General features: G+C 44.6%; 1 protein-coding gene, 1 long non-coding RNA gene and 1 other non-coding gene across 13 annotated transcripts in view; 2 read left to right on the plus strand and 1 right to left on the minus strand.

The window, feature by feature from the left end:
* The first annotated feature begins 74 nt into the window (after positions 1–74).
* Positions 75–26,782, plus strand: LOC140612750 (uncharacterized). Its single transcript, XR_012013907.1, has 2 exons — positions 75–310; positions 26,452–26,782. It is a non-coding gene; the product is annotated as an uncharacterized lncRNA (long non-coding RNA).
* Positions 20,280–20,389, plus strand: LOC140613697 (U6 spliceosomal RNA). Its single transcript, XR_012014585.1, has one exon. It is a non-coding gene; the product is annotated as a U6 spliceosomal RNA (small nuclear RNA).
* Positions 20,601–26,837, minus strand: part of AGBL2 (AGBL carboxypeptidase 2) — a 43,720-nt gene continuing 37,483 nt past the window's right edge. For 6 of the 11 annotated variants that reach the window (XM_072790754.1, XM_072790756.1, XM_072790757.1 and 3 more), the window contains 3 exons: positions 26,220–26,327; positions 23,695–23,784; positions 20,601–21,651 (listed from right to left, as the gene is read on the minus strand). In XM_072790754.1, coding sequence (XP_072646855.1) covers positions 21,484–21,651; positions 23,695–23,784; positions 26,220–26,327 — 366 coding nt within the window. In that variant the 3' untranslated portion in view covers positions 20,601–21,483. Of the gene's footprint in view, positions 21,652–21,728; positions 22,501–23,281; positions 23,368–23,694; positions 23,785–26,219; positions 26,328–26,837 lie in introns of those variants that run through there. The other 5 variants (XM_072790750.1, XM_072790751.1, XM_072790755.1 and 2 more) reach the window with 5 other exon arrangements.

Consider the following 26,837-nt stretch of genomic DNA (forward strand, 5'->3'; position numbering starts at 1 on the left):
GGCCCTGCCCCCCGCCCCGCCCCGCCCCGAGGAACGGCAGGCGCTCGCGAGCCGGCGCAGGGGGCGGGGCGGGGCGGGGCTTACGGGTCAGGCGCGCATGCGCCCTGGGGTGGGATCCGCGCGCTCCACTCGGAACGGCAGTTTCTCTTGCGCTTGCGCAGGCCGGAGCGTCCGGAGGAGGAGAATGGGCGTGGCGATGGGGGGTTGTGACCCTGACAGCAAAGGCAAGGTCAGAGGAATGGAAGAGTTGAAAAGAGTTCTCTGTTGCGTTGTGCCTCTACACTTGCCCTTTGGGCATCAGCAACATAAGGTACAAGGGTATTCAGAACCATAAACAACCTAATGGCCGACGGGAACTAGTTAAGCCTGATATCGAACAATGAATCCTTCAGGGGGTTGCCATTCATTCATTCATTCATTCAATTAATGGTACCTTCTCGGAAATGGCTTCTCTGACCTCTATTCAATGCCCCCCGTACCCCCGACCCCAGACGCCTGGGTGGCTCAGCAGTTGAGCATCTGCCTTTGGCTCAGGGCGTGATCCTGGAGTCCAGGATCCGGCTCCCTGCAAGGAGCCTGCTTCTCCCTCTGCCTGTGTCTCTGCCTCTCTTCCTCTGTGTCTCTCATAAATAAATAAATTAAATTCTTAAAAAAAAAAAAAATGCCCCCCCTTATTTCCACCACAATGTCCGGTAGCACTTATTGTATGAAATTATTTGTTTGTGTCTTCCACCAGAATGCAAGCTCTGGGAGTTCAGGAACTGGGACAGCCTTTGTTCACTGTTGTACATTGAGCGCCTGGCACATACTAGGTGCTCAGTGACTATTGCATGAATGAACAAACACTTCATTGCCCTAGAGGCACCCACAGGCTGTTGCAGGAAAAAGGAGAAAGGAGAAAGGCATTGTCCTTAACCCTTCAGCCTCCAGTTCACGTGGTCTGTAGCCAACAACATTTACTGAGGTAGAGCATGGCTCAGAGAATGAGGTACCTAGAGGAGACTTGTATTTGGATCCTGGCTCTCCTTTATATATAAATGATTCCGAAAACATTTTATCTTCTGTTATTCAGTTTTTCTAAGGATAACACTATTACCAACCTGTCAGGGTACTTATTTATTTGAGAGAGAGAGAGGGATTGAGTGTGTGCTGGGAGGGTCAGAGGGAGAGGGAGAGAATCTCAAGCAGGCTCCTGCGTGAGTGGGTAGCCCTGAGCTTGACTCATCTCAGGACCTAGAGATCATGACCCCAGGGGGAATCAAGTCAGACACTTAATTTAACCTACTGAATCATGCAGGTGCCTCTCGGGGTTATTATTGACTGTTAGGTGGAATTGTGCATAGGATAAGATTTTTAAAAACTATATTGCAGTAGTTTGGGGGGGGGTTAGAGAGAGAGAGAGAGCATGAGCAAGCGGAGAGGAGCAGAGGGAGGGTGAGAGACTCTTTTTTTTTTTTCTTTCTGGGTGAGAGACTCTCAAGTGAACTTTGCACTGACCTCAGCCTGATGCGGAGCTCTGCCTCAGAACCCTGAGATCATGACCTGAACTAAAGTCAAGAGTCGGTCACTCAACCCACCGAGACACCCAGGCACCCCTGAAATTGTTTTAATTATTATTATCCTGTACTCAGCATGATGCTAGGTGATACTTGGGAGGCACCTTACAAAGCCAGAAGGAACATGGTCTTTGAAGGCCAATGGACCTGGTCTAAATTCCATTTCTACCAGTTATTAATTATATGGTAAGTAATCACAGGACCTCTTTGAATCTTCTTAGATGAATATAGTAATGTCTGTTCCATGCGGTTGTGAGGTTTGAATGAAATAATATGCCCACTCAGCTTGGCTTACAAAAATGTATTAAATTGTAGCTTTTAGAGTTATAAAAAACTTACAACTTGCTTCTAACTGAATCCAGAAATTATTTAAACATCAGTGCAATTGATATCTAACAATAGTGTCTCACCAGACAATAATTACCAATAGAGACCATCTACCAAGGGCTCCCTTTATTCTTGGTTTTGCACCCTGGTGGTGCCAACGAAATATCCACTGTGTGCCCCACTGATACCTGTGGACAGTGAGAGGTAAAGAGCTTCTTGCAAGGATGGGTGGGTGGGAGATGCAAACTGCTCTACCATATTCTCCAGGGGTGCAAGGCAGAAACTACCCATAAAGTTTTGGGAAAATCTGTGGAAAGGGAACTGAAATCAGTAGATAGAGAAGTGCAGGGGTGCACCTGGGTGGCTCAGTGGTTGAGAATCTGCCTTTGGCTCAGGTTGTGATCCCAGAGTCCTGGGATCAAGTCCTGCGTTGGGCTCCCCACAGGAAGCCTGCTTCTCTGCTTCTCTCTCTGCCTATGTCTCTACCTCTCTCTCTGTGTCTCTCTTAGATTAAAAAAAAAAAAAAAAAAAAAAAAACAGAAACAAGAAGTACAAAAGGTATAGGGTTGTTATATACAGCTGCCTAAGCTGTGCACTGCACAACTCACAAGGGCTATGATCTGAATGTGTGGTGTTCCCTCAACATGAGGAGTTGTGGTTGGTGACCCATATTCAAGTGGTGAGAGGAATAAGAGAGATCAAGGGGCACCTGGTGGCTCAGTCAGTGGAGCTTGCCACTCTTGATCTTGGGGTTGTGATTTTGAGCCCCATGTTGGATGTAGAGATTACTCAAAAATAAAATCTTTAGGGGTGCCTGGGTGGCTCATTTGGTTAAGCATCCACCTTCAGCTCAGGTTGTGAGCCCCGCATCGGGCTCCCTTGCTCAGTAGAGAGGCTGCTCCTCCCTCCCCTCTACTGCTCCCCCTGCTGTGCTCTCTCTGTCAAATAAATAAATAAATAAAATCTTAAAAATAAATAAAAATAAAATCGGGGATTCCTGGGTGGCTCAGCGGTTGGGTGCCTGCCTTAGGCCCGGGGCAGGATCCTGGAGACCAGGGTTCGAGTCCTGTGTCGGGCTCCCCGCATGGAGCCTGCTTCTCCCTCTGCCCGTGTCTCTGCCTCTCTGTGTGTGTGTGTGTGTCTCTCATGAATGAATAAATAAAATCTTAAAAAAAATAAAAATACAAAAAACCAAAAACAATAAAAATAAAAATAAAATATTAAAAAAAGAAGAAAAGTCAAAAGGGGCAGAACTAATTGGGAAGACAAACAGAACTAGAACAGCAATGTCACTGAAATGAAAAAGTTTTGGAAAAGGAAGGATGCTCAGTAATGTCAAACCTGCTAAGAGGTCAATAATAATAATGAAGCCCAGTGAAAGATGAGTGGATTTGCCAGTGAAAAGACCCCTGGGCTAGGAGGTGGCCCAACCTGCCACAGAGATCAAAGGTCCTATAACAACCCACCCACACCCACCTTGTCCACCCCCACCCCCCACCCTTATTCTTTGATTCTGATTCTGCCACTTGGTAGTTGACAACCTTGGGCAGGTCACTTAACCTCTTTGTGCTGAAGTTGGGATGAATAAGCCCTGCTTCACTGGCTCATTGTGAAAATTTCGAAAGTGACCTGGCATTCCCTGTTCCCTCTTCTTTCTTTTTCTCTGTAGCCTTTATCACTTTTCAGAGTCCCACATAATTTTTAAATTGGTTCTCCTGCCTTCAACACTCTAGAATTATGTCCAAGAGGGCAGGGATTTTGTCCTCTTTCTGTTGTTGTTCACTTCAGTATTCTCAGTGCCTAGAACAGTACCAAGCACATACTAGGCACTCAGTACATATTTGTTGGAATAATTATTCCAGTGGAAACTCTGGAATTTCTAGAGAGTGGTGTCAGTTTCCTTTCCAGGCCCAGCCTGCTTATTATTCCTCTGAGTTCCTTCATGTTCTTCACTTAATTATAGATGAAATTCTGTATCTCAAAGTCCTTCCTTCCTTATATATGTTTTTATTTTTATTTTTTAAAGATTTATTTATTTATTCGTGAGGGACACAGAGAGAGAGAGAGGCAGAGACACAGGCAGAGGGAGAAGCAGGCTCCGTTCAGGGAGTCCGATGTGCGACTTGATCCCGGATTCTGGGTTGGGATGCTCAACCACTGAGCCACCCAGGCATCCCTCTCATATATGTTTTTATTTTTTATTTTTATTTATTTATTTATTTATTTATTTATTTATTTATTTATTTATTTATGATAGACAGAGAGAGAGAGAGAGAGAGGCAGAGACACAGGAGGAGGGAAAAGCAGGCTCCGTGCTGGGAGCCCGACGCGGGATTGATCCCAGGACTCCAGGATCGCACCCTGGGCCAAAGGCAGGCACCAAACCTCTGAGCCACCCAGGGATCCCCCTCATATATGTTTTTAAATTGCATTAGTCCCAACTGAAATTCTTATCAGTTGTCTTTTTTTTTTTGAGAGAGAGAACGATTAAAAGAGAGAGTGTGTACTTGCAAAGTGGTGAGGGGCAACAAGAGAGAGAGAATCTCAAGCTGACTCCACACTGTACTTAGAGCTCTTTGCAGGGCTTGATCTCACAACCCTGAGACCTTGGCTGAAATCAAGAGTGGGACATTTACCAGACTGAGCCACCTAGGCACCCCTCATCTGTTGTCTTAATTAGAACTTTCTATGTGCAAATAATATAAAATCCTACCCAAATTGCTTTGGGATGGTGGGCACGTAGGGGAGGAAGGAATTTTTTTTTTTAAAGGAAATGTATTGACTCTTGCAAGTAGATAGCTTCAGGGATGGCTGCATCCAGGATTTTAGGGGAGGTTACCTGGACTGGGTTTCTTTCTATCTCTTAGTTCTCCTTTCTTCTTTATTGATTTTGTTTGCAGATAGGATCATTCTTCAGGGAAGCCTCCTGCAGCTTCTATCTTATACTGTCATAGTCCTAAGACCAGAGAGAGAAGTTACTCTCAACCCAAAAGGCCCAACAGACATCCTTGGTGTGTGTGAGGGGGGTGCTAGGTTGGATTGTATACATATTTCTAAACTATACACTGTGATCAGAAGGTTGGGATATGCAGTCTGGCTGAGGCATAGGTCATATGCCTTTCTTTAGAGCTGAAATGCAGATTATATCAAGTGGGGAGCCTACCCAAAGTACATTGAGTGGCACAGTTTCCCTGAAAGATAAATTGAGGTGCTTAAATCAAAGGAAAGGCAAATGGAGTAGTGAGAGGGACTGAGAAAAGGGTAACCCCTGTGGGGAGCAGTTTGGACCACTGGGCAGGGGAAAGCATTGTCATGTGTCCTACCACAGTGGTGCTATGGGCATTAACTTATTCCTGCAACTTGGCAGGCTTTCAATAAATGTTCCTTCTGGCTTCTTTCATTGGTCAACACAGTTGAACTACTGTAATACCAACACCTCATATTTTTAGAACAGTTCACAATTTTCAATGCTTCTTTGTATGCATTATTCTCATTTAATTATCTGAACAATCTTGTGAAGTGAGCTGGCAAGGGATTGTCTCTTTTTTTTTTTAAACATTTTTTAAAATTTTTTATTTATTTATGATAGTCACAGAGAGAGAGAGAGACAGAGAGAGAGGCAGAGACATAGGCAGAGGGAGAAGCAGGCTCCATGCACCGGGAGCCCGATGTGGGATTTGATCCTGGGTCTCCAGGATCGCGCCCTGGGCCAAAGGCAGGCGCTAAACTGCTGCGCCACCCAGGGATCCCTGTCTCTTTTTTAAACATGAGAAGAAGGGGCATCTGGGTGGCTCAGTGGCTGAGCATTGGCCTTCAGCGCAGGTCGTGATCCCAGAGTCCTGGGATCGAGTCTCACATCAGGCTCCCCACAGGGAGCCTGCTTCTTCCTTTGCCTATGTCTCTGCCTGTCTCTTCTGTCTCTCATGAATAAATAAATAAAATCTTTTTAAAAAAAGAAAAAGATGAGAAGACAATTTCAGAAAGGTTAGTGACTACCAAGTTACCAGCAAGTATGGAAATGATTCCATTTTTTCCTTTTTTTTCCCCTTAAGTAATCTCTATGCCCAACATGGGGCTCAAACTCATGACCCCAAATCAAGAGTCACATCCTCTACCAACTGAGCCAGGCAGGCACCTTAAATGATTCCATTTTAAAAAATTAGATTTGGGGCAGCCCTGGTGGCTCAGCGGTTTAGCGCCACCATCAGCCCCGGGGTGGGATCCTGGAGACGTGGGATTGAGTCCTATGTAGGGCTCCCTGCATGGAGCCTGCTTCTCCCTCTGCTTGTGCACCCCCTCCCCCTCTATGTCTCTCATGCATAATTAAATAAAATCTTAAAAAAAAAAAACTTTAAAAAATTAGATTTTCCTTCTTATGGTTGTAACTATTTTCTCTTCATTGCACTTCTTTGTTTCTTATTGCTGGACTTCTGGTTCATTGATCTATCCATCCATTTATAACTTATTCCCAAACTGCTTTGAATATTGTAGGCTATGGTTTAATATCCGGGAGGGCCAGTCTCTCATTACTCTTTGCTTCCAGAATTTTCCAGCTTTCTCAATTTTTTCACTTGAACTTCAAAGTAAGCTTGCTCTAGCAAATTTTTTAATTAGTATTTTTGCTTGAAATTTAAATTCACATGAAATTAGCATTTGAAGTTAAAGAGAATTGACATATTCGTGACATTTAGTCTTCCCATACAAGAATATTTCCATATGTCAACATTTTTGTGTTCCTGGCATTTAACTTTTCTCTTCTTTTGGACATTTCACATTTCTGATTTTACATTCTGGTTAAGTGTCACATTCCTAATTTTTTAAAAATGTTATTTATTTATTTGAGAGAAAGAAAAAAGTACGTGTGCACATGCAGTGGGAGAGACAGGAGGACAGAGAGGGAGAGAGAGACTCTCAAGCAGACTCCATGCTGAGCATGGAGCCCGACACAAGACTCAATTCCAAGGCACAGACACCATGACCTGAGGTGAAATCAAGAATTGGGTGCTCAACCGGCTGAGCCACCCAGGTACTCCAAGTGCCACATTGTTTTAGATGGCTATTGTAAATGGAGACTTTTACATCATTGTATTTCCTAATTGGCTGCTTATATATCTGAAAGATTTTAATTTTTTGGCATATAGGTGTTGTACATAGGGGAATCGCGGAATTCTTTTTTGTTTGTGTTTTTTGGTTGGTTCTCATGGGTTTTCCAAGTACGGAATTAACCCCTTTCCTGGAAACAAATATTTATTTCTTTAGCTTTTTTGTTTAATTGAATTAGATATTAACTCCAGAACAAAATTAAGTAATAATAGTAATAGTGGATGGACATCTTGTGTTCCTGGCTTCAACAAGAATACTTCTTGTGCTTCCCAATGAGCATGATGCTAGTTTTTCAATTGAAAACAGTTATGTTGGGATCCCTGGGTGGCGCAGCGGTTTGGCGCCTGCCTTTGGCCCAGGGCGGATCCTGGAGACCCGGGATCGAATCCCACGTCGGGCTCCCGGTGCATGGAGCCTGCTTCTCCCTCTGCCTGTGTCTCTGCCTCTCTCTCTCTCTCTCTCTGTGTGTGACTATCATAAATAAATAAAAATTAAAAAAAAAAAAGAAAACAGTTATGTTTTATCATGTTAAGAAAGGATTTACCCCCCCCAAAAAAAGAAAGGATTTACCTCTTTTATTTTAGTGACTATTTTTACAAATACAAAATAGAAACTGAGTATTACCAGGAGGTTTTTTTGGCATGTTTAGAAATGGTCATATGGTTTTTATGTTTTGACCTAGTAATATGGTTTTGGTTTGCAACCCCCTTGGGAGCTTCCCAGGTGAAATTGGAAACTGGACCCCCCCATATTCAGAGGGCAAAGAGAGACCAAGGAAGAGGCTGGTCACTCCAGGTTGGTGAATGGCATTTTAACAAGGGAAATTGTTTTGAAGCTTATCTTGGTGGCTATGAGACAAGTAGATCTCCACACCTGCCCACAAAATTTTAAAAGCCTCTGAAATGTGATGAGGAGGGCACTTCTCTATGGTATTCTTTCCTGTTTTTTTTTTTTTTTTTATGGTATTCTTTCCAAAAGTCCTTTACTTCAGTCAAACCATGAGGAACACATCAGACCCAATTTGAGGACCATTCTACAAAATACCTAACTGGTGTACCCCTCAAAACTGTCAAAATCATGAAAAATAAGGAAAGTTCAGGGGTGCCCTGGTGGCTCAGTCAGTTAGGCATCCAACTCTTGGTTTAGGCTTGGGTCATGATTTTGGGGTCCTGAGATGGAGCCCCGAGTCAGGCTCTGTGCTCAGTGGGGAGTCCGCTTGAGATTCTCTCTGTCCGGGATCCCTGGGTGGCGCAGCGGTTTGGCGCCTGCCTTTGGCCCAGGGCGCGATCCTGGAGACCCAGGATCGAATCCCACGTCGGGCTCCCGTTGCATGGAGCCTGCTTCTCCCTTTGCCTGTGTCTCTGCCTCTCTCTCTATGTGTGTGACTATCATAAATAAATAAAAATTAAAAAAATAAAAAAAGAGATTCTCTCTGTCCCTCTGTCCTTCCCCCTGCTTGTGCATTCACTCTCTCTCTCTCTCTCTCAAATAAATAGATAAATCTTCAAAGTAAATTTCACCACATATTAAAAATAAAAAATAAAGCAAGTCTGGAAAACAGCCATAGACCAGAGGAAGCTAAAGAGACACGATGACAAAATGCAATATGGTATTCTGGATGGGATCCCAGGAAAGAAAGAGGACTTTAAAGGAAAAAATGAAGTCTGAAGAAAGCTTGGAGTTTGGTTAATAGTAATGTACTGATATTTTCTTGATTTTGACAAATGGCCCACAGTAATGGGAGATGTTGACATTAGGGGAAACTGAACCTGAGTGAGGGGTATGTAGGAACTCTATTATCTTGGTGACTTTTCTTTTTTTTTTTTTCTAATTTTTTTAAGGTATTTATTTATTTATTTATTTATTTATGATAGTCACAGAGAGAGAGAGAGGCAGAGACACAGGCAGAGGGAGAAGCAGGCTCCATGCACCGGGAGCCCGATGTGGGATTCGATCCCGGGTCTCCAGGATCGTGCCCTGGGCCAAAGGCAGGCGCCAAACTGCTGCGCCATCCAGGGATCCCCTTTTCTTTTCTTTTTAAAAGATTTTATTATATTTAATTCATGAGAGACACAGAGAGAAGGGCAGAGACTGAGGCAGAGGGAGAAGCAGGCTTGTTGCAGGGAGTCTGATGTGGGACTTGACCCCAGGACCCCTGAGCCAAAGGCAGATGCTCAACCACTGAGCTAGGTGCCCTTCTTTTCTTCTTCTTCTTCTTCTTCTTCTTCTTTTTTAAAAATAAGTTATTTTTAAGTAATCTCTACATCTAACATGGGGCTCAAACTCACAAGCCCGAGATCAAGAGTCATGTGCTCCACTGACTGAGCCAGCCAGGTGCCCCTATACATCAAAAATTGTTCCAGGGCACCTGGATTGGTTAAACTTTTGCCTTTAGCTCAGGTCGTGATCTCAGGGTCCTGGAATTGAGCCCCGCATCAGGCTTCTCCCTCTCCGTCTGCCCTTCCTACCCCCCTGCTCATGCTCTCTCTTTCTCAAATAAATAATATATGATCTAAAAGAAATTGTTCCAAAAAAAAAAGGTTATTAAAAAGAAGAGAAAGAAGAATGCTCTGTTCCACTGGGCATTGTTAAATGTGGTGGTTTGCCTGGATCTGCTACTGCTATCCAGCCAACAGATTTGGACAAAGTTGGCACCAAAGTGGCAGAGCTGGAAGACAGTAAGGCCCAGACCCTTGATGGTGCCAGTGAGCTACTGAATAAATTAACCAGCCCTGAGGCTAATCTACATCTGGACTACTTATTTTTGTGAAGTGATAATTGCATTTTCTTTGAATTCTGTTGTTTTTTTCCTTCTCTCTTATGGACTGTCGTTGAAATCCTTCTGGTTAAGAAAGGCAGCCAAGTACAGAAAGTGGCGCACGGACGTGGTTCAGGTGCTGAGGTAGAAATCTGTAGGATGAAAAGGAAGGATTGGTGAGGTCTGCCTGGGAAACAGCATCAAGATCAGTTTCGCATAGTGGGCTGGTATTGAGCTGAGGCCTTTTTTTTTGTTTGAACTTTATTGACTTATTTAGGTAATTTCAACATCCAACATAGGGCTTGAAACTACAACCCTGAGATCAAGAATCACATGCTTTTTCAACTGAGCCAGCTAGGGCTCCCCAGCAGAGTCTTGTTTTGTTTTGAGATTTATTTATTTTAGAGCGAGAGAGAGAGAGAGAGAGAGAGAGAAAGCATGCATAGAGTGGGAGAGGGCTGAGGGAAAGGCAGAGAGAAACCTTAGCAGACTCTTCATTGAGCATGGAGCCCAATGCAGGGCTTGATCTCATGACCCTGAGATCATGACCTGAGCCAAAACCAAGAGTCAGACAATTAACCAAGTGTACCACCCAGGTGCCCCAAGTCTTTTTTTTTTTTTTTTTTAACTTGAGCTATAATTGACATAACTGACCCGTGACACGTGTTTGGGAAGTGGGCATAGAGGCAGTGGGCATGGAGGAAGTAGGGAGAAGCAGTTAATGTTCCAGATTCATGCAGAACAGGTGGAACCCAGACTTGGAGGCTGAGGGGGCTGTAGGGCCGTGTCAGAGATGGGTGGTCCTGCAGAAGAGAAGTGCCCTGCAAGGGGGCCAGCGTGACCAGATTTGCCTTGTAATGGACTCACCTCGGTCACTCTATCAAAGGAAGGTCAGGATCCCAAAGACTGGAGGCTGGGAGACTAGACTGAATAGTTTAGGAGAGCAATGATAACCTGAAATTCTCAGAAAGTTTATGGAGAGAGGTTTATGGGTTTACTTAGGAGGTAGAGTCCATAGGATGTGGCCTCTGTCTGGATGTGGCAGGAGAGGTTATAAGCGTGGTAACAATGGTGTTACTACTTCACAAGATAGAAGATCTAGAGGGAAGCTCTGGTTTAAGAAAAAGAATAATTTCACTTTGGCCATGTTGCCTTTGAGGTACAGAAGGGAACTAAACAGAGATGGAGGGGAGACAGTTGAATCTAGTGGTCTGGGGTGGGACCAAGGTGGGACACGGGGGTGGAGGGTGGAAGCCTGACCCAGCATTATCATGGCATACAGGTGCCAAGGGCAGGTGGAGATCACCCAAGTAGGATATGTAGAGGGAGAAGCCCTAGAACCCAGGGTACATTCAGGGAGCTAAGATAAACGGTATTATGGAAGACAAGAGGCCATATTTCAGAGTGAGATGAATATCTTAGAACAGTGCTTGTCCAATAGAAATATAGTACCATCCACATAATTTTAATATTTTAGTACCTACATTAGAAAAGTAAAAAGAAACAGTAAAAGTTAATTTTTAAAATTTTAAAGAGATTTTATCTATTCATGAGGCGCCTGAGTGGCTCAGTTAGTTAAGCATCTCCCTTTGGCTCAGGTCATGCTCCCAGGGTTCTGGAATCAAGTTCCACGTTGGGCTCCCTGCTCAGCGGGGAGTCTACTTCTCCCTCTCCCTCTGCCCCTGCCCCCTACTCTTTCTCTCTCTCTCTGTCTCTGTCTCTCTCTCTTGCTCGCTTGCTTTCATTCTTGCTCTCTCTCTCAAATAAAAAGATATTATGTATTTATTTGAGAGAGAGAGAGAGAGAGACAGAAAGGATGGGGGGAGGGGCAGAGGGAGAAGGAGAAGCAGACTTCCTTGCTGAGTGGGGAGCCGGATGTAGGGTTCCATCCCAGGACCCTGGGATCATGACCTGAGCCAAAGGCAGACACTTAACTCACTGAATCACCTGGGTGCCCCAAAAGTTGATTTTTTTCCCCCAAAAGTTGATTTTAATAATATATCTTATTTTACCCGAAATATCCCCAAAATTATTTCAACATGTAATCAATATAAAAATATCAATGCGATCTTTTGCAGTGTTTTTTTCTTGTATAAAGTCTTTGGAATCTGGTATGTATTTATACCTACTGCACAGCTCAGTTTGGACCAGCCCCATTTCAAGTGCTCCGTGGCCACCTCATCAGACAGTTCTAGTCTGAGGCAGATCCAGGTTCAAATCCTCTCCCGGCTCAAATTTTCTCATCTGTGAAACAGGGTATCATGGCCATCCGCCATGTAGGGTAAAGTTCATGACACATCGCAGGCTCAGTGATTTTTATGAAGGGAGGGGAGAGCTTGAGGGGCGATGGGCAGCAGAGACTAAGGAATAGTTGAAGGTTTGGTGTTTTCTTCACAGATGGTAGAAGCTAACTATGTTTTTAGGCTACAGAGAAGTTGCTGGTAAAGAAGGAGACATATGGAAAAAGGGATAAGGTAATGCAGAAAGTTTGAGAAGATAACAGAGGGAGATGGAATTGACAATTAGCCTTAACCCCAGAGTTGGGCACTTTTGTTTCCTCTAAGGGCAAACGGAAGGAAGCCAGGGTGGACAGGAGCTGTGCTCGCTAACCATTCCCAGTTGCACTCTGTGCATAGGGCACTCCGTGGTTGTGTGCATGTTCCCATCTGGTCCTCCCGACTTCCCTGAAAGGTGGGTTCTGCTAGTGATCCCCTTTATGGAGCAGGAGATGGAGTGTTTGAGAGGGTAGCTTTCCTGTGGTCATAAAGCTAGTAGGACCAGCATTCAAACCCAGGCATTCCAATGCCAGAGTCTAGATCCTTCTCCCTGGTAGAATGTTCCTTATTTTGGCTTTGCCTTGTGTTTCTTCATGATCAGATTTGGGGTATGCATTTCTGACCCTAAGACTCTAGAAGTGACGCATCCTTCTGGAGCATCACATGGTGTGTCATGTCTATCTGCTCCTCGGTGGTGACTTGCCCAGAGTGCATCCAACTTCTCCGTTCCATATTTTTTTCTTTTTCAACTAATAAGCAATTGAGTGGATTCATTCATTCATTCATTCATTCATTCTCAGAGGGAGAAGCAGCTACCCCATACCCCTCCCTATGACCAGGGAACCCAATGCAGGGCTCAATCTCAGAACCTTGGGATCATGACCTGAGCTGAAGTCAGACACTTAACTGACTGAGCCACCAAGGTGCTTGGGTGGACACTTTAAAACCTCATCCTGCTCCTCATTATGTTTTCTTCTGAATTTAGCCTCCATGGATGATTCTTATCCATTTCACTGTGATGGCTACAAACCTCCTGCATTCCCCTTACACTGCCATCACCTCCCTGTTTGGCTCTCAGTGTCATTCCACTTGAGCAAGAACCCTCCTTTCTTTCCTCTTTCAGGAGATGAACTCATTGATTCTGATTTTTTCCAATGGGGTATAATTTATTAACGTCCTTAATCATTTTGGTGCTAATATCCCAGATTTGACTGGTGGCAGCCCCTTCAAAGCTGGCTCCTTTATCCTGTGACATACCTCCTACTTTTGTTTTTTTTTAAGTACTTTCTTACTTTTTGGCATAATACAATGTTCCAGGCTCCTCATCTCATATCTATAATGCCCCAGAACTGGAATCAGCCATTTCTCTCTCTCTGAAAAAAAAAAAAAAAAAAAAAAGAAAAAGAAAAGAAAAAGAAATACCTTGATTCCTTTTAGAGGGGAATGGTAACAGATCTCAGGGCAAAATGTGCTTATTGCTAATGGAGTGGAATTGATTTTAGGCCCTTTTATTTTATTTTATTTTATTTTTTTTAATTTTTATTTCTTTATGATAGTCACAGAGAGAGAGAGGCAGAGACACAGGCAGAGGGAGAAGCAGGCTCCATGCACCGGGAGCCCGACGTGGGATTCGATCCCGGGTCTCCAGGATCGTGCCCTGGGCCAAAGGCAGGCGCCAAACCGCTGCGCCACCCAGGGATCCCGATTTTAGGCCCTTTTAGCAGACAGAGCTGGATATACATGCATAGGTGTATATAAACTATGAATATACTTACCTATACATATGCTGGAAATCATGAGTCTATGCTGATGTCTCCAGTTCCAATCCACTGTCACAGTTTTTCTTGTTTCCCTCCATTAAATACATGTTTCTTCTTCCACATTGAGAACCCCCCCCTTTTTTTTTAAGATTTTATTTATTTATTCATGAGAGAGGCAGAGACACAGGCAGAGGGAGAAGCAGGCTCCATGCAGGGAGCCTGACATGGGACTGGGACTCAATCCCAGGTCTCCAGGATCATGCCCTGGGCGGAAGGCGGCGCTAAACTGCTGAGCCACCCAGAACCCTGACTCAACATCAACTCCTGTATTCATTTGCTCAATCATGTAACAGATCTGCAAGAGTTTCAGAATCATTCTGCTAAGACCAGCACATATACAAACCTACTAAGGATCGTTCAGAACTTGCTTGAACTTTCCTTCCCACCTCCACCCCACCAAAGCCTGGCTTCTTCACCACACCTTCTAGGAAGACTGTTTGCTGGGAGGGTGATCCAGTTAACAGGGAGGGGCAGAGCACTCAGGAACCAAAGGGTAGGAAATAGCCCTGCAAAGGGGAGGCTGAGGGAGGGACACCTGGGTGGCTCAGTGGTGTGGCGTCTGCCTTCAGTTCAGGTGATCCCAGGGTCCTGGGATCGAGTCCCAGGAGCCTGCTCCTCCCTCTGCCTATGTCTGTGCCTCTCTCTGTGTTTCTCATGAATAAATAAAATATTAAAAGCGGGGGGCATTGAGGGAACATCAGTTTCAGAAGCAGAAAGTGAATTTCAGAGGCTGGAGGGGATGACTGAGGAGTGGCCCCAGTTCACTTGAGGGCATGTTTCCTGCAGCATCTTGGCAGCCTGGGCGCGGAGGAGAGGGGCCAGATGGCTGGGATGGCTAGACCGATCCGCCTGGGAACTACCAGGTGGGTGCGGCAGAAGGACGGAGATGGAGGACGCTGGGGTGCTGGCAAGAGAGCGCTTGACATATGTGCCCTGCAGTCTGGGCTGAATGGGGAGGAAGTGAAGCCAGGAGGGAGAAAGGAGAGCCCCTGGGGGGTTCTGCGCTGGGCTGCGGAGGACTTTATTGAAGTCACTTCTGGTCACCACATCCCACCGTCTAGGAATAGCCGGTTCCGGGACTGGGGGGAGAGGCGGCTCAGACCAAATCTGGCCGCGGCAGAGATGGGAGGGGCTGGACTTTGAGCCCCCCCAGAGCCTTTGTTTCCCCCAAGGAGCAGAGGCTGAGGGACAAGACCAGCCTGGCCCCAGCTGACGAGGGAGGCCACCTTGGCCTGATCCTCAGCCCCGAGGAGGTCCGAATAAATGTGATTTTGTGAAAGTAAAGAGACCTTGGAGATTATTTCATCAGGACAACACAGTTGCTTCACTCTTAAGGGCAGGACAGAGGGGGATCCCTGGGTGGCTCAGTGGCTGAGCATCTGCCTTCAGCCCGGGGTGTGATCCTGGAGTCCTGGGATCGAGTCCCACAGGGGGCTCCCTGCATGGAGCCTGCTTCTCCCTCTTCCTGTGTCTCTGCCTCCCTCTCTCTCCCCATGTCTCTCATGATTAAATACATAAAATCTTAAAAAAAAAGGGGGGGGTGCAGGAGAGAGGGACACCTGGGAGGCTCAGCAGCTGAGCATCTATCTTTGGCTCAGGGCGTGGTCTGGGGGTCCCGGATTGAGTCCCACATCAGGCTCCCTGCATGGAGCCTGCTTCTCTCTTTGCCTGTGTCTCTGCCTCTGTGTGTCTCTCATGAATAGATAAAATCTTTTAAAAAAAAAGGGGGGGGGGCTGTGAAGCAGCTGACCCCCCGCCCCCACCAGCCTGGATGGGGTTCAGACCCAGGGGCTTTAAGTTGTTGCCTCTGATTAGCCCAGGACCATGCTCTGAAGTTCACAGAGCGTCTTCCCGCCTGGCTCGTTTTAGTGCAGGACCAGTCTTGGTTTTCTAGTTGGTTTGTACCTGGGTTTGAAGATGTCCAGGCTTCCCTGCCTTCTCCGCAGCTCCCGCCTCACTGCTGCCTGGGGCTTGCTTTCTGATGGATGAATTGGTGGGAAGAGCGCATATTTTCTGGAAGAAGTATCCCGGGGAGTCCGAATTTCCAAGTAGCATTATTTCTTTCTATATTCATAGGGATCTTCCTTTCTTTTGACCCTTGTTAAGCCAGCATTACACTGGACGTGTGGTGTATGCTTTGTCACCAGAGCTTCATCTGCAGACGTACGAATTAAAGCAATGCTTTACTAAAAAAAATAAATAAAGCAATGCTTTTCTAAACCCAGTTTTACAAGGAAGCTTGTTTCTTGCAGACCACCTAACTCAGCTGCACGAAGTTAAGTTAGTTGGAACCCACTTAAAGTAGAAAATTAATTCAGAGCTTCCTTTTATTATTTTAATTTTATTTTTTTAAAGATTTTATTTGAAAGAGAGAGGGAGAGCATAGAGGGAGAGAGGGAGAAGCAGACTCCCCATGAACAGAGAGCCGATGTGAGACTCGACCCCAGGACCCTGAGATCATGACCTGAGCTGAAGGCAGATGCTCAACTGACTGAGTCACCCAGGGGCCCCCAGAGCTTCCTTTTAGTTCATCAGGCAGCACCAAGGTGAGGAAAAGGGAACAAAGATGATGGGCCTTGGCAAGCATCAATAGAGAGGAGCTTATCTTCCTTAGGAATATTCCACTAAGAAATAGAAAGGTCCCTGATGGGAAGCAGCTCAGCTAAAGCTAGCCATGCCTTACAGTTTGCTTTTGTACTTTAGAGGACAGAGTAGGCTTTGTGGAGTCAAAGCATCCTGGGCAGAAGGTGCCAAGTCTCTGTGCTCTGGAAACATCTCTGCTATTCTAGGTAATGAAAGCAGAACTAGTCTGAGAACAGCCTGGAAAACCAGAAGTAGCAATTCTATTTCTGTAAAGCAGAGCCTTTTGTGTGGGATGTTTCCTGAGAGCTGGGATCAAAATTGGTGACGTCACTAAACCAGAGATCACTGGTATCAGAGTGGCCAGGTACCAGGAGATCTCCAAAATTCTTGCACTTTTTAAATGACAAGTGGGAAAATAAAAACCACCTAGAATTTTAAGAAGCCTCTATGTTCATACTGAGTTCCTAGAGCTAATGTTCCATCAGAAACTTAAGGGGAATGCTTATTGTCATCACCTTACCTGTTTGGACTCGTTTCTACCACTTCCAAGAGCTGCTGTCACCTCTCCAAAGATAGAAAGGAGTACTGACACAGGACCTTAGTTGTGACCACGTGGTCCCAAAAGTAAGACTTCTTTTTTTTTTTTTTTAAAGATTTTATTTATTTATTCATTAGAGACACACAAAGAGAGAGAGAGAGAGGCAGAGCGATAAGCAGGTTCCATGCAGGGACCCCAACGTGGGACTTGATCCCGGGACTCCAGGATCATGCCCTGGGCCGAAGGTGGTGCTAAACTGCTGAGCCACCCAGGGATCCCTAGCCAAAAGTAAGACTTCTAAAGAAAACATGTTCACCTGAAATAATCTTGAATCTTAAAACATGCTATTAGTGACTATGCATTTAATTTATAAAGGAAACAGTATACGGGATCCCTGGGTGGCGCAGCGGTTTGGCGCCTGCCTTTGGCCCAGGGCGCGATCCTGGAGACCCGGGATCGAATCCCACATCGGGCTCCCGGTGCATGGAGCCTGCTTCTCCTTCTGCCTATGTCTCTGCCTCTCTCTTTCTCTCTCTGTGACTATCATAAATAAATAAAAATTAAAAAAAATAATAAAAATAAAATAAAAGTTTAAATTACATTATTTTTCCCTTAAAGACATATATATACACATATATATGTATGAAGGCGGCGCTAAACTGCTGAGCCACCCAGGCTGCCCAAAATGCTCTTTTTTCTACTTTTCCCTGATTCCATTCTCATGATTCACTCTTAGTGACCAAGATGTTGGGATCCCTAGGTGGCTCAGCGGTTTAGCGCCTGCCTTCGGCCCAGGACATGACCCGGAGTCCTGGATTGAGTCCGGCTTCGGGCTCCCTGCATGGGGCTTGCTTCTCCCTCTGCCTGTGTCTCTGCCTCTCTCTGTGTATCTCTCATGAATAAATAAATAAATTTTTTTTTAATTTTTATTTATTTATGATAGTTACAGAGAGAGAGAGAGAGAGAGGCAGAGACACAGGCAGAAGGAGAAGCAGGCTCCATGCACCGGGAGCCCGATGTGGGATTCGATCCCGGGTCTCCAGGATCACGCCCTGGGCCAAAGGCAGGCGCCAAACCGCTGCGCCACCAGGGATCCCAATAAAATCTTTTTTTATATATATAATTTATCCTCCCTGTCCTCACTTTTTTAAAAATTTTTATTTATTTATGATAGTCACACAGAGAGAGAGAGAGAGAGAGAGAGAGAGAGAGGCAGAGACACAGGCAGAGGGAGAAGCAGGCTCCATGCACCAGGAGCCCGACGTGGGATTTGATCCCGGGTCTCCAGGATCGCGCCCCGGGCCAAAGGCAAGCGCTAAACTGCTGCGCCACCCAGGGATCCCCTAAATAAAATCTTTTTTAAAAATGCTTTGGGTGGTTTGTTCTCCAGCGTGAGATTTATTTATTTTTTATTTATTTTTATTTATTTTTAAGATTTTATTTTATTTACTCATGAGAGAGACAGAGCGAGCGAAAGGCAGAGGGAGAAGCAGGCTCCACTCAAGGAGCCCGACGCCGGACTCGATCCCGAGTCTCCAGGATCAGGCCCTGGGCTGCAGGCAGCGCTAAACCGCTGCGCCAAACTGCTGCGCCCCTGGGGCTGCCCCCCCCCCCTTTTTTTAAGATTTTATTTTCAGTGTGAGATTTATTATGTCCACACAGAATCAATGATCTTTGTCATTTTAAAGCTTCCAGCTAGGGGCAGCCCTCGAAGCCTCCTCCCGAACGCACACTGAGAAATGACGGGCACACTGGCTGCTAGACGCTGCAACATGCAAACGGCCGATGGGGCACTTCTTGCCTCTCCTCTAAAGAAAACAAATAGCTGCTCCTTTGCAGGCCTGTGAGCTGAGCCGGCTCAAACTCCAACTGCACAGCCATGTGGGATTACCGGATGTGGAGGCTGTGCCTGAAGGCAAGGGTTCTCTCCTTTTTCTTCTTGTATATTTTATTAGATTTCGATTTGCCAACATACAGCATAACACCCAGTGTTCTCTCCTTTTTGCCCCTTCCATACCTTAGCATCCAAACCACATCTCTCAGGAATCTTTCCCCCTTCCCCCACCTCAGGAAGATTTTTACTTTCAAAAAGTACTTATTGGGGCACCTGGGTAGATCAGTCCCTTTGGCATCTAACTCTTGATTTTGGCTCAGGTAACAATCTAGGGGTCATGAGATCGAGCCCTGTGTTGCACTCTGTGCTTAGCTCAGAGTGGGCTGGAGATTCTCTCTCCTCTCCTCTTCCCCCGCTCTGTCAGCCCCTCTCCTCCTGTGCATGAGAGTTCTCTCTGAAATAAATAAAATCTCTTTTTAAAAAAGTACTTTAAAAAATCTGATAACCCCACAGATCTTGATTGCTTAAGCAGTCAAAATTTCATGCCATCACTCCCAGTAGTCTAATGGGTGAAGTACAATAACTGTATTATGATTCTTTTCTATACATTGTCATCAACTCCCTATCACCAACCATCTCAGATCATAAAATCCTCAGTATTGAATATAAAAGGGCATGTTTTATGAAACAGAAATCTCATACCTTTGGGGAAAAAAATCTGATCACATTCTGATTTTTTTACAGATTGGCTTATTTTATTTTTTAAGATTTTACTTACTTATTTTAGAGAAAGAGAGAACATGAGTAGGGGAAGAAGCAGACGGAGAGGGACAAGTAGACTCGTAGCTGAGCATGGACATGGATACGGGGCTCAATCCCAACCACCCTGAGATCATGACCTGAGCTGAAATCAAGAGTCAGATGCTTAACTGACTGAACCACCCAGGTGGCCCCATATATGATTTTTTTTTTAAACATTTTTTTAATTTATTTATGATAGTCATACAGAGAGAGAGAGAGGCAGAGACACAACAGGCAGAGGGAGAAGCAGGCTCCATGCACCGGGAGCCTGATGTGGGATTCGATCCCGGGTCTCCAGGATCGCGCCCTGGGCCAAAGGCAGGCGCCAAACCGCTGCGCCACCCAGGGATCCCCTGATTTTTTTATTCCAAAAATATCATCACACTGGGGTGCTTTTTATAAACTTTCTCCAAAATTACTTGAAACAAAAAAAAAGACAAAAAAAGACAGTATTTCTGAACAACTTTCTTTTTTCTTTTTTTTTTTTTTTTTTTTTTCTGAACAACTTTCAAACAAAGGTTTGCCCTCAGCAGTTTATAACTGTTTGGGAATTTGTCCTTGAAGATATCCTCTTAGGGACAAAAAGGTGAGGTTTTAGCTGTGTGCTCTCTACTTAAAATGCTGAGTTTTAAGCTGTGAGTTTAGGTTTTAGGGTGTGAGTAAGGTATGGAATAGGAAGGCAGATGCTCACATTGGCAGCACAAATACTAACGTGGGTACAGATACTGAGAGGATTTGGCATGGCCCCCTGTGCAAGGAAGACATGAAAATTTGTGAAGCGTTCCAAATTAGAAATCAAACCAAACAACTGAAAAGGAACTCGGGCAGATATTCCCCTTAAAAAGACTCACACAGTGTGTAAGGAGGGGGGTGGGGTGGGCAGTATATAGGAACTCTCAGTCCTGTCCCCTCAAGTTCTCGGTAAATCTAAACTGTTCTCAAAATAAAACCTATTAATTACAAACACACACATACACACACACAAAATAGCACAGACACTGGAATTGTAATAAAATTTGTGGTTCTGATTATTAGTCATCCAGGTGATTGGTGGCTGAAGGAGTTTACAAGTGGTCATAAAAAACACATGAAACAGGAAACTTTCAATCCAATGTGATAGGAAGAGGGGAAAGTCAAAACAGGAGACCTGGGATGAGCTAGAGTGACTTTCTTCAACATGACTCCAGCATGTTGATGTAAAAGGCTGCTGCCAGCAGGCTACACTTGATGCTTGCAAGAGATCTAAAAATATAAAGTACCTGTTCACTTAAAGTTACAAGATTAACCAATCAAAGGAAGCAACTGGCTACTGAGACAGAATTTTAATCAATGGGTTAAAAATGTATGTAACTGTGTTGAACATAATATATGTAATCCTGAATTCCAGCTAATACATGTATTGTTTTCTCTATGTGATAATCCTCAGCACCAGCAAACTTGATAAATCATTGACTAGCCATTTGTTGCTAGAAAGCTTTGACACAAGATTGCTTTTGTAACGTAGCACACTCCCATATTATGTTTAGAATGGAATTTGAGCTCTTAAAATTGATTTGCACTAATTTTAGAGAGAATATTTATTGGTTAAAATGAGGTATATCTGTGCTGTAGGTTCATGAGTACACATTTCAATTTCTGATAAAGGAAGCTTTTCTATACATCATTATAAAATTTTACTTTGTGAAAAGAGCAATCTAATTCATGAGATATGCATCCTAAGGGCATGCACACAATGTAAGCACATAGCATAAGGTCAGCGTGTGATGAACACACAACACAGTATGTCTCGAGTCAATGAAGCTCCCAATCATACAACTCCTCTCATTACAAAATGTATCTAACCCAAAATAGGCCAAGGAAGCACCTGTGTGGCACGGCCAAGGCACCCTAGGGGTATGTGTATATGTGCAAGGATGGGTACACCGTCATGGTGGCGCGACCTCTCTTTGTGGCAGGATATCTGTTCCTGGACCAGAGTGGCTTCATATCTGGAGCTGGCTCTTGGCTGGAGTTTGTGCTTCTCTTTGGACAGCACGACACTGTGAATCTCGGCCTCTGTGTCAGTGCAAACAAGATAGAAAGGTTGAATCGCTTTAGGTTGCAATTTCTAAATTTTTTTTTTTAAGATTTTATTTATTTATTCATGAGAGACACAGAATGAGAGAGAGGCAGAGACACAGGCAGAGGGAGAAGCAGGCTCCATGCACGGAGCCCAATGTGGGACTCGATCCTGGGATTCCAGGATCACGACCTAGGCCGAAGGCAGGCACTAAACCGCTGAGCCACACAGGTGTCCCTCAATTTCTAAAGTTACAGTCAGAGTTGGAGTTGGTTTTACAAGGAGTTAGTGAGAAGTATTTGCATTTTCCCCCAAATACCAAAATACAAAGTAGTTAATGTTGCACCAGGGCAGAGGTGAATCAAGTATTTGCCCAAGTCCTTTGGAGAGCTGAAAAAAGGTCCTTAATTGCCCTGAGCTCAACGACTGCTTTCATAAGCCATCTAGAGACATTACACAAAGAGAAGAACCTGATCTGTCAAGATAGGAGACTGCCCCACTGTTTGTGACTCTGATTAAGCCTGTGAGTTAAATGCTTATGTCTCAGCTAGAAAAACATTCTGCCAGAAATGGTAAGAAAATGGAGGTAAAGTAAGAAAGCCTGGATGGAGGAGAGAGGAGAGAGGGGGAGAGGGGAAGAGGGGAAGAGGGGAAGAGGGGAAGAGGGGAAGAGGGGAAGAGGGGAAGAGGGGAAGAGGGGAAGGGAAGGGAAGGGAAGGGAAGGGAAGGGAAGGGAAGGGAAGAGAAAAGCCTGAATGGCATTTACCTGCTACACTGGGTTTCACTGAATCCCTGGTTACATGTTACAGCCTAACCAGCAGCTTTCAACTGTGGGATGTGGCTTCCTGCAGTGAATGCCAAAGAGGCAAGGGGGCAGTTTGTGGCTCCCCTGCCTGGCAGGACAGAACTCCATTTTTTTTTTTTTTTAAGATTATATTTATTTATTCATGAGAGACACCGCAGAGAAGAGCAGCAGAGACACAGGCAGAGGGAGGTGCAGGCTCCCTGTGGGGAGCCCGATGCAGGACTGGATCCCAGGACCTGGGGATCACGCCCTGAGCCAAAGGGAGATGGTCAACCACTGAGGCACTCAGGTGCCCCCAGAAATCCTCTTTGATTTGAATTTACCTACACCTCTCTTCCCACTGCTCTCCAGGCTCTGTTATGCCACAGTGACTGGACTATGTCTCACCACCCCTCCTAGAGGGTGGCTGCCTTAAGGGAGGGATCAGGTCTTCCAGTCCTCAAGTGGTCCCGCATCTCATAGGATCTCTATAAGATACTGTGGGGTAAATGGGAGCACAGTCTGAGAAGTCCCAAACAACAGCCTTGGGAAAACAGCAGGGACCTCCCCTTGGGACAGCTGTCCATTTTCTATCTAGTGTAGCCATATAAGTCTGATGGTTCTCAATCTTTGTTCACCCTGGGTGCCTGTGAGCAGCACCCTCCCATAGATGTACCCAGGGCTATTTGACATAACAGCTTACTAGCTGTTTCTCCACCTCTTTTTCCTCCTTCTCAGGAAAGAATATGCAAGTGCAAGTGTGCAAGAGAGATAGTTATTAGAGGGGACAAATACTAACTCATTCTAACTTATTCCTCTAAAAAAGCAAATCATTCACAAACCTCGGTATTGAACGATCACTGGTAATACTGCGTGTGAGGCACACCTCATGCCTGATGGTGGCACCCCCGTTTGTTGTTAACATCTCCTAGGGTTGAGAACCACCACATTATTCACTATCACTGTTTCCTCAACTGTTGCCATGGAGTTACAAAATAATAGCCACCTACCAAATGTTTGTTAAAATAAAAACTAAATTCTCCAGGGCAAGCTTTGAGCCCTAGGTGGGATTTCTCCCATCTTGTGGCCCCTTGTGGATTGTATCCCTTGGTGGTCAGGTGGCTTAGACGTTCACCTGAGTGAATGAATTCTAGAAGGTGAAAGTGTGGATCGCTACCTCTCCAAACCATGTCATATACTTAAAAGCCAAATCAAATTAGTGGCTGGCATATATGTATACATAGTAGTGAAATACCTGCATTCCCTCTCTATTCTTCGTCAGAATCAAGGAGGTCATTTTTGATGGGTCCAGGGAGGTGCCCTTGTCTCTTCCACGTAGCTGTGACTGAGATAAACAAACACAATCTCACTAAAGCTTCCACTTGCACAAGTGTGATTACATAGAATATACAGTGAGGGTTCTTTTATTCCTGCATGTTAGATCATTACATAGGATACAGATAGAGAGGCAAAATGCAAATGAATGATAATTTGAAGAAAAGAAGGAAACTGATATTTATGGAGTGCCTATCATTTGCCAGGCATGTTACACACAGTTTCACATCTAATTTTCTCAACAACCTTTGTGATGTATGTATTATCACCCAAATATTTTAGATGTAGAAACTGAGTCCCAGAGTTCAGTAACTCATGGAAAATGATAGGCTGGAATCTGAACTCAAGATAGACTTGAAAGCTGTGCTCTTGCTACTATCACACTAGACACCAAATGGCCCTCAATGTGGAGCAGTGCTCTGTGGGGATTCCTCAGTGTAACACAGTGGGACCTCATTATATCACTGTTAACCACAGGGTAGCATTTTGCATGAGAAGGGCTTATTTTGTACCATATACACTAAAAGTTATCTACTACTATACCAAAACTTATTTTAAAAGATTTTTTAAGTTTATTTTTTTCTTTTTGGTAATCTTTATACCCAACATGGGTCTTGAAATCACACAGAGATCAAGAGTTCCATGCTCTTCTGAGTCAACCTAGCTCCCCACCAAAACATATTATTATTTTTAAAGAGATTTTATTTATTTATTTGACATAGAGAGAGACAGAGAGAGAGAGGGGAGTGAGTGTGTACAGGAAGGCAGAGGGAGAAGCAGGCTCCCTGCTGATCAAGGAGCCCAATGCAGGGCTCAATCCCAGGACCCCAGGATCATGACCTGAGCCGAAGGCACATGTTTAACTGAATGGGTGCCACCCAGGTACCCCCAAAACTTATTTTTAGACATAAAAAAAACCAAAAGGGGGGCATCTGAGTGGCTCAGTCAGTCAAGCGTCCAATTCTTGATTTCAGCTTGGGTCATGATCTCAGAGTCATGAGATCTGGCCCCAGGTTGTTGGGCTCTACATTCAGCAGGAGTCTGCCTGATATTCTCTCTCTCTCCTCTCCCTCTCCCCTGGGTTGCTCTCTCTCAATCTAAAATAAATAAATATATCTTTTAAAAGAAAGGATTTTATAGCCACATAATTCCAAAGTACTAAAAAATGGACTGGGCGTCTTTCCTCTGTGCTCCTACTTCATCCTACTATGTGATGTAATTTCCTGCATCCTTATTAAAATTCCCAGTAGACTTTAAGGTCCCTAAGGCAGAGATAGTGTTTTGTTCAATGTTACATTCTCAGCAGGCAGCAGAGTGTGTGGCATGTAGTGGCTACACAGTTCAATTTGTTGAATGGAGGGATGGACAGATGATGGAGCAGCCTGTTCTTATGTTCTAGGTATAGAATCAAATCACCAATATTTATTGCCAGACTAGTAATGTCTAATCCAAAGCAATGTCAATGTCCTCAGTAATTTTAATGTTCCTTTGCTCCTGGTGGCACAGACAGGTAAGGGTGACCTAGAGGCCTATTGTATTCTTCAGCCTGTGGGAGAGACATGCTAATTGGAAAAATCAGAGAATCTGCCACAAGGAGTCAAAGATGGAACAGAATAGAGACCAGAAATAAACTCATGTATATACCATCCATTAATTTTTTTACAAAAGAGTCAACATACACAATGGGGAAAAGATGGTCTCTTCCATAAATGGTATTGGGGAAAAACTAGATATCTACATATAAAAGAATGAAATCATACCCCTGGCTTATACCAACACTAATGCCAACTCAAAATGGCTTAAAAACTTAAACTTAGGGAACCCTGGGTGGCACAGCGGTTTAGCGCCTGCCTTTGGCCCAGGGCGCGATCCTGGAGACCCGGGATCAAATCCCACATCGGGCTCCCAGTGCATGGAGCCTGCTTCTCCCTCTGCCTATGTCTCTGCCTCTCTCTCTCTCTCTCTGTGTGACTATCATAAATAAATTAAAAAAAAAAAAAAAAAAAACTTAAACTTAAGACCCCAAACCATAAAACTCCTAGAAAAAAACATAGAAGCTGGAGGGCATTATGCTTAGTAAAGGAAGCCCAAGAGAGAAAGACAACTGCTGCATGGTATCACTTATGTGTGGAGCCTAAAAAAAGGTCAAACTCATAGATACAGAGAGTAGAATGGTGGTTGCTGGAGAGTGGAGGAAATAGGGAGGAGATGATAAAAGGGCATAAAAGGGGAAAAAAGGTAACTACATGAGGTGGAGGATGTGTTAATTCACCAGAGGTATACTAGGTAGATGTGTTAATTCACTCAGTGCTGGGAACCCTCTCATGGTGTGTAAATATATCAAATATCATGTTGTACACTTTAAGTATATTACCCAAAAAATGTTTTGATAAATTTTCCATGAATGAGTTTTTTTTAAAAAAAAAGGGCAAGCAAAACTACTACCTCATTCAACCTTGGTTTTTCATTTTGCATCATGGAAGAACTGGCGTTCTCTGAATTTCTGAAAAAGGTAGGCTGTTTTTGCAGAGTAGAAGCAAACCCTGCCCTTTCCTGGAAGAATTGAGTACAAAGAGAATATTTTTCAATTGATCTACTGTAATTAATCTACTCATAATTGACCCAATTCACTTCTGTTAACACTTCCACGTCTGAAAGCAAGCATTTTCATCTTTAGGAAGCAGGGAGCATGATGTGGGGGTGGCGGCTGGGAGGAGACTGGAAAGGAGCCCGGCATCCTCATACTGGACGAGGCCTGACACCTCAGCCACGTGGGAACCCTGGACTGGCTCCAGCCACCACTTCTCCAGTACCACCTTTTCCTCTGGAAATCCAGACACGGTCAATACCCAGACCAGAGTACCATTCCAGAATGTAGTATAGAATCAGTGGGTCAAGGCTGACATCTGCTCAGAGATGTCCAGAGGACTCAGGAAAGAGCTATGAACTCAAAATAGCTTCCTTACATCCCATTCCCTTGCTGGTTTAGAGTAAACTTTAACCCCTTGTCCTGCTCCCTCCATGGAATGCTCTTTAACCAGACAGCAGAAGTGGGCAACAGAG

Source organism: Canis lupus, chromosome 21 (genome assembly GCF_048164855.1).
Source record: "Canis lupus baileyi chromosome 21, mCanLup2.hap1, whole genome shotgun sequence".
In the NCBI taxonomy this organism is placed as follows: Eukaryota; Metazoa; Chordata; class Mammalia; order Carnivora; family Canidae; genus Canis; species Canis lupus.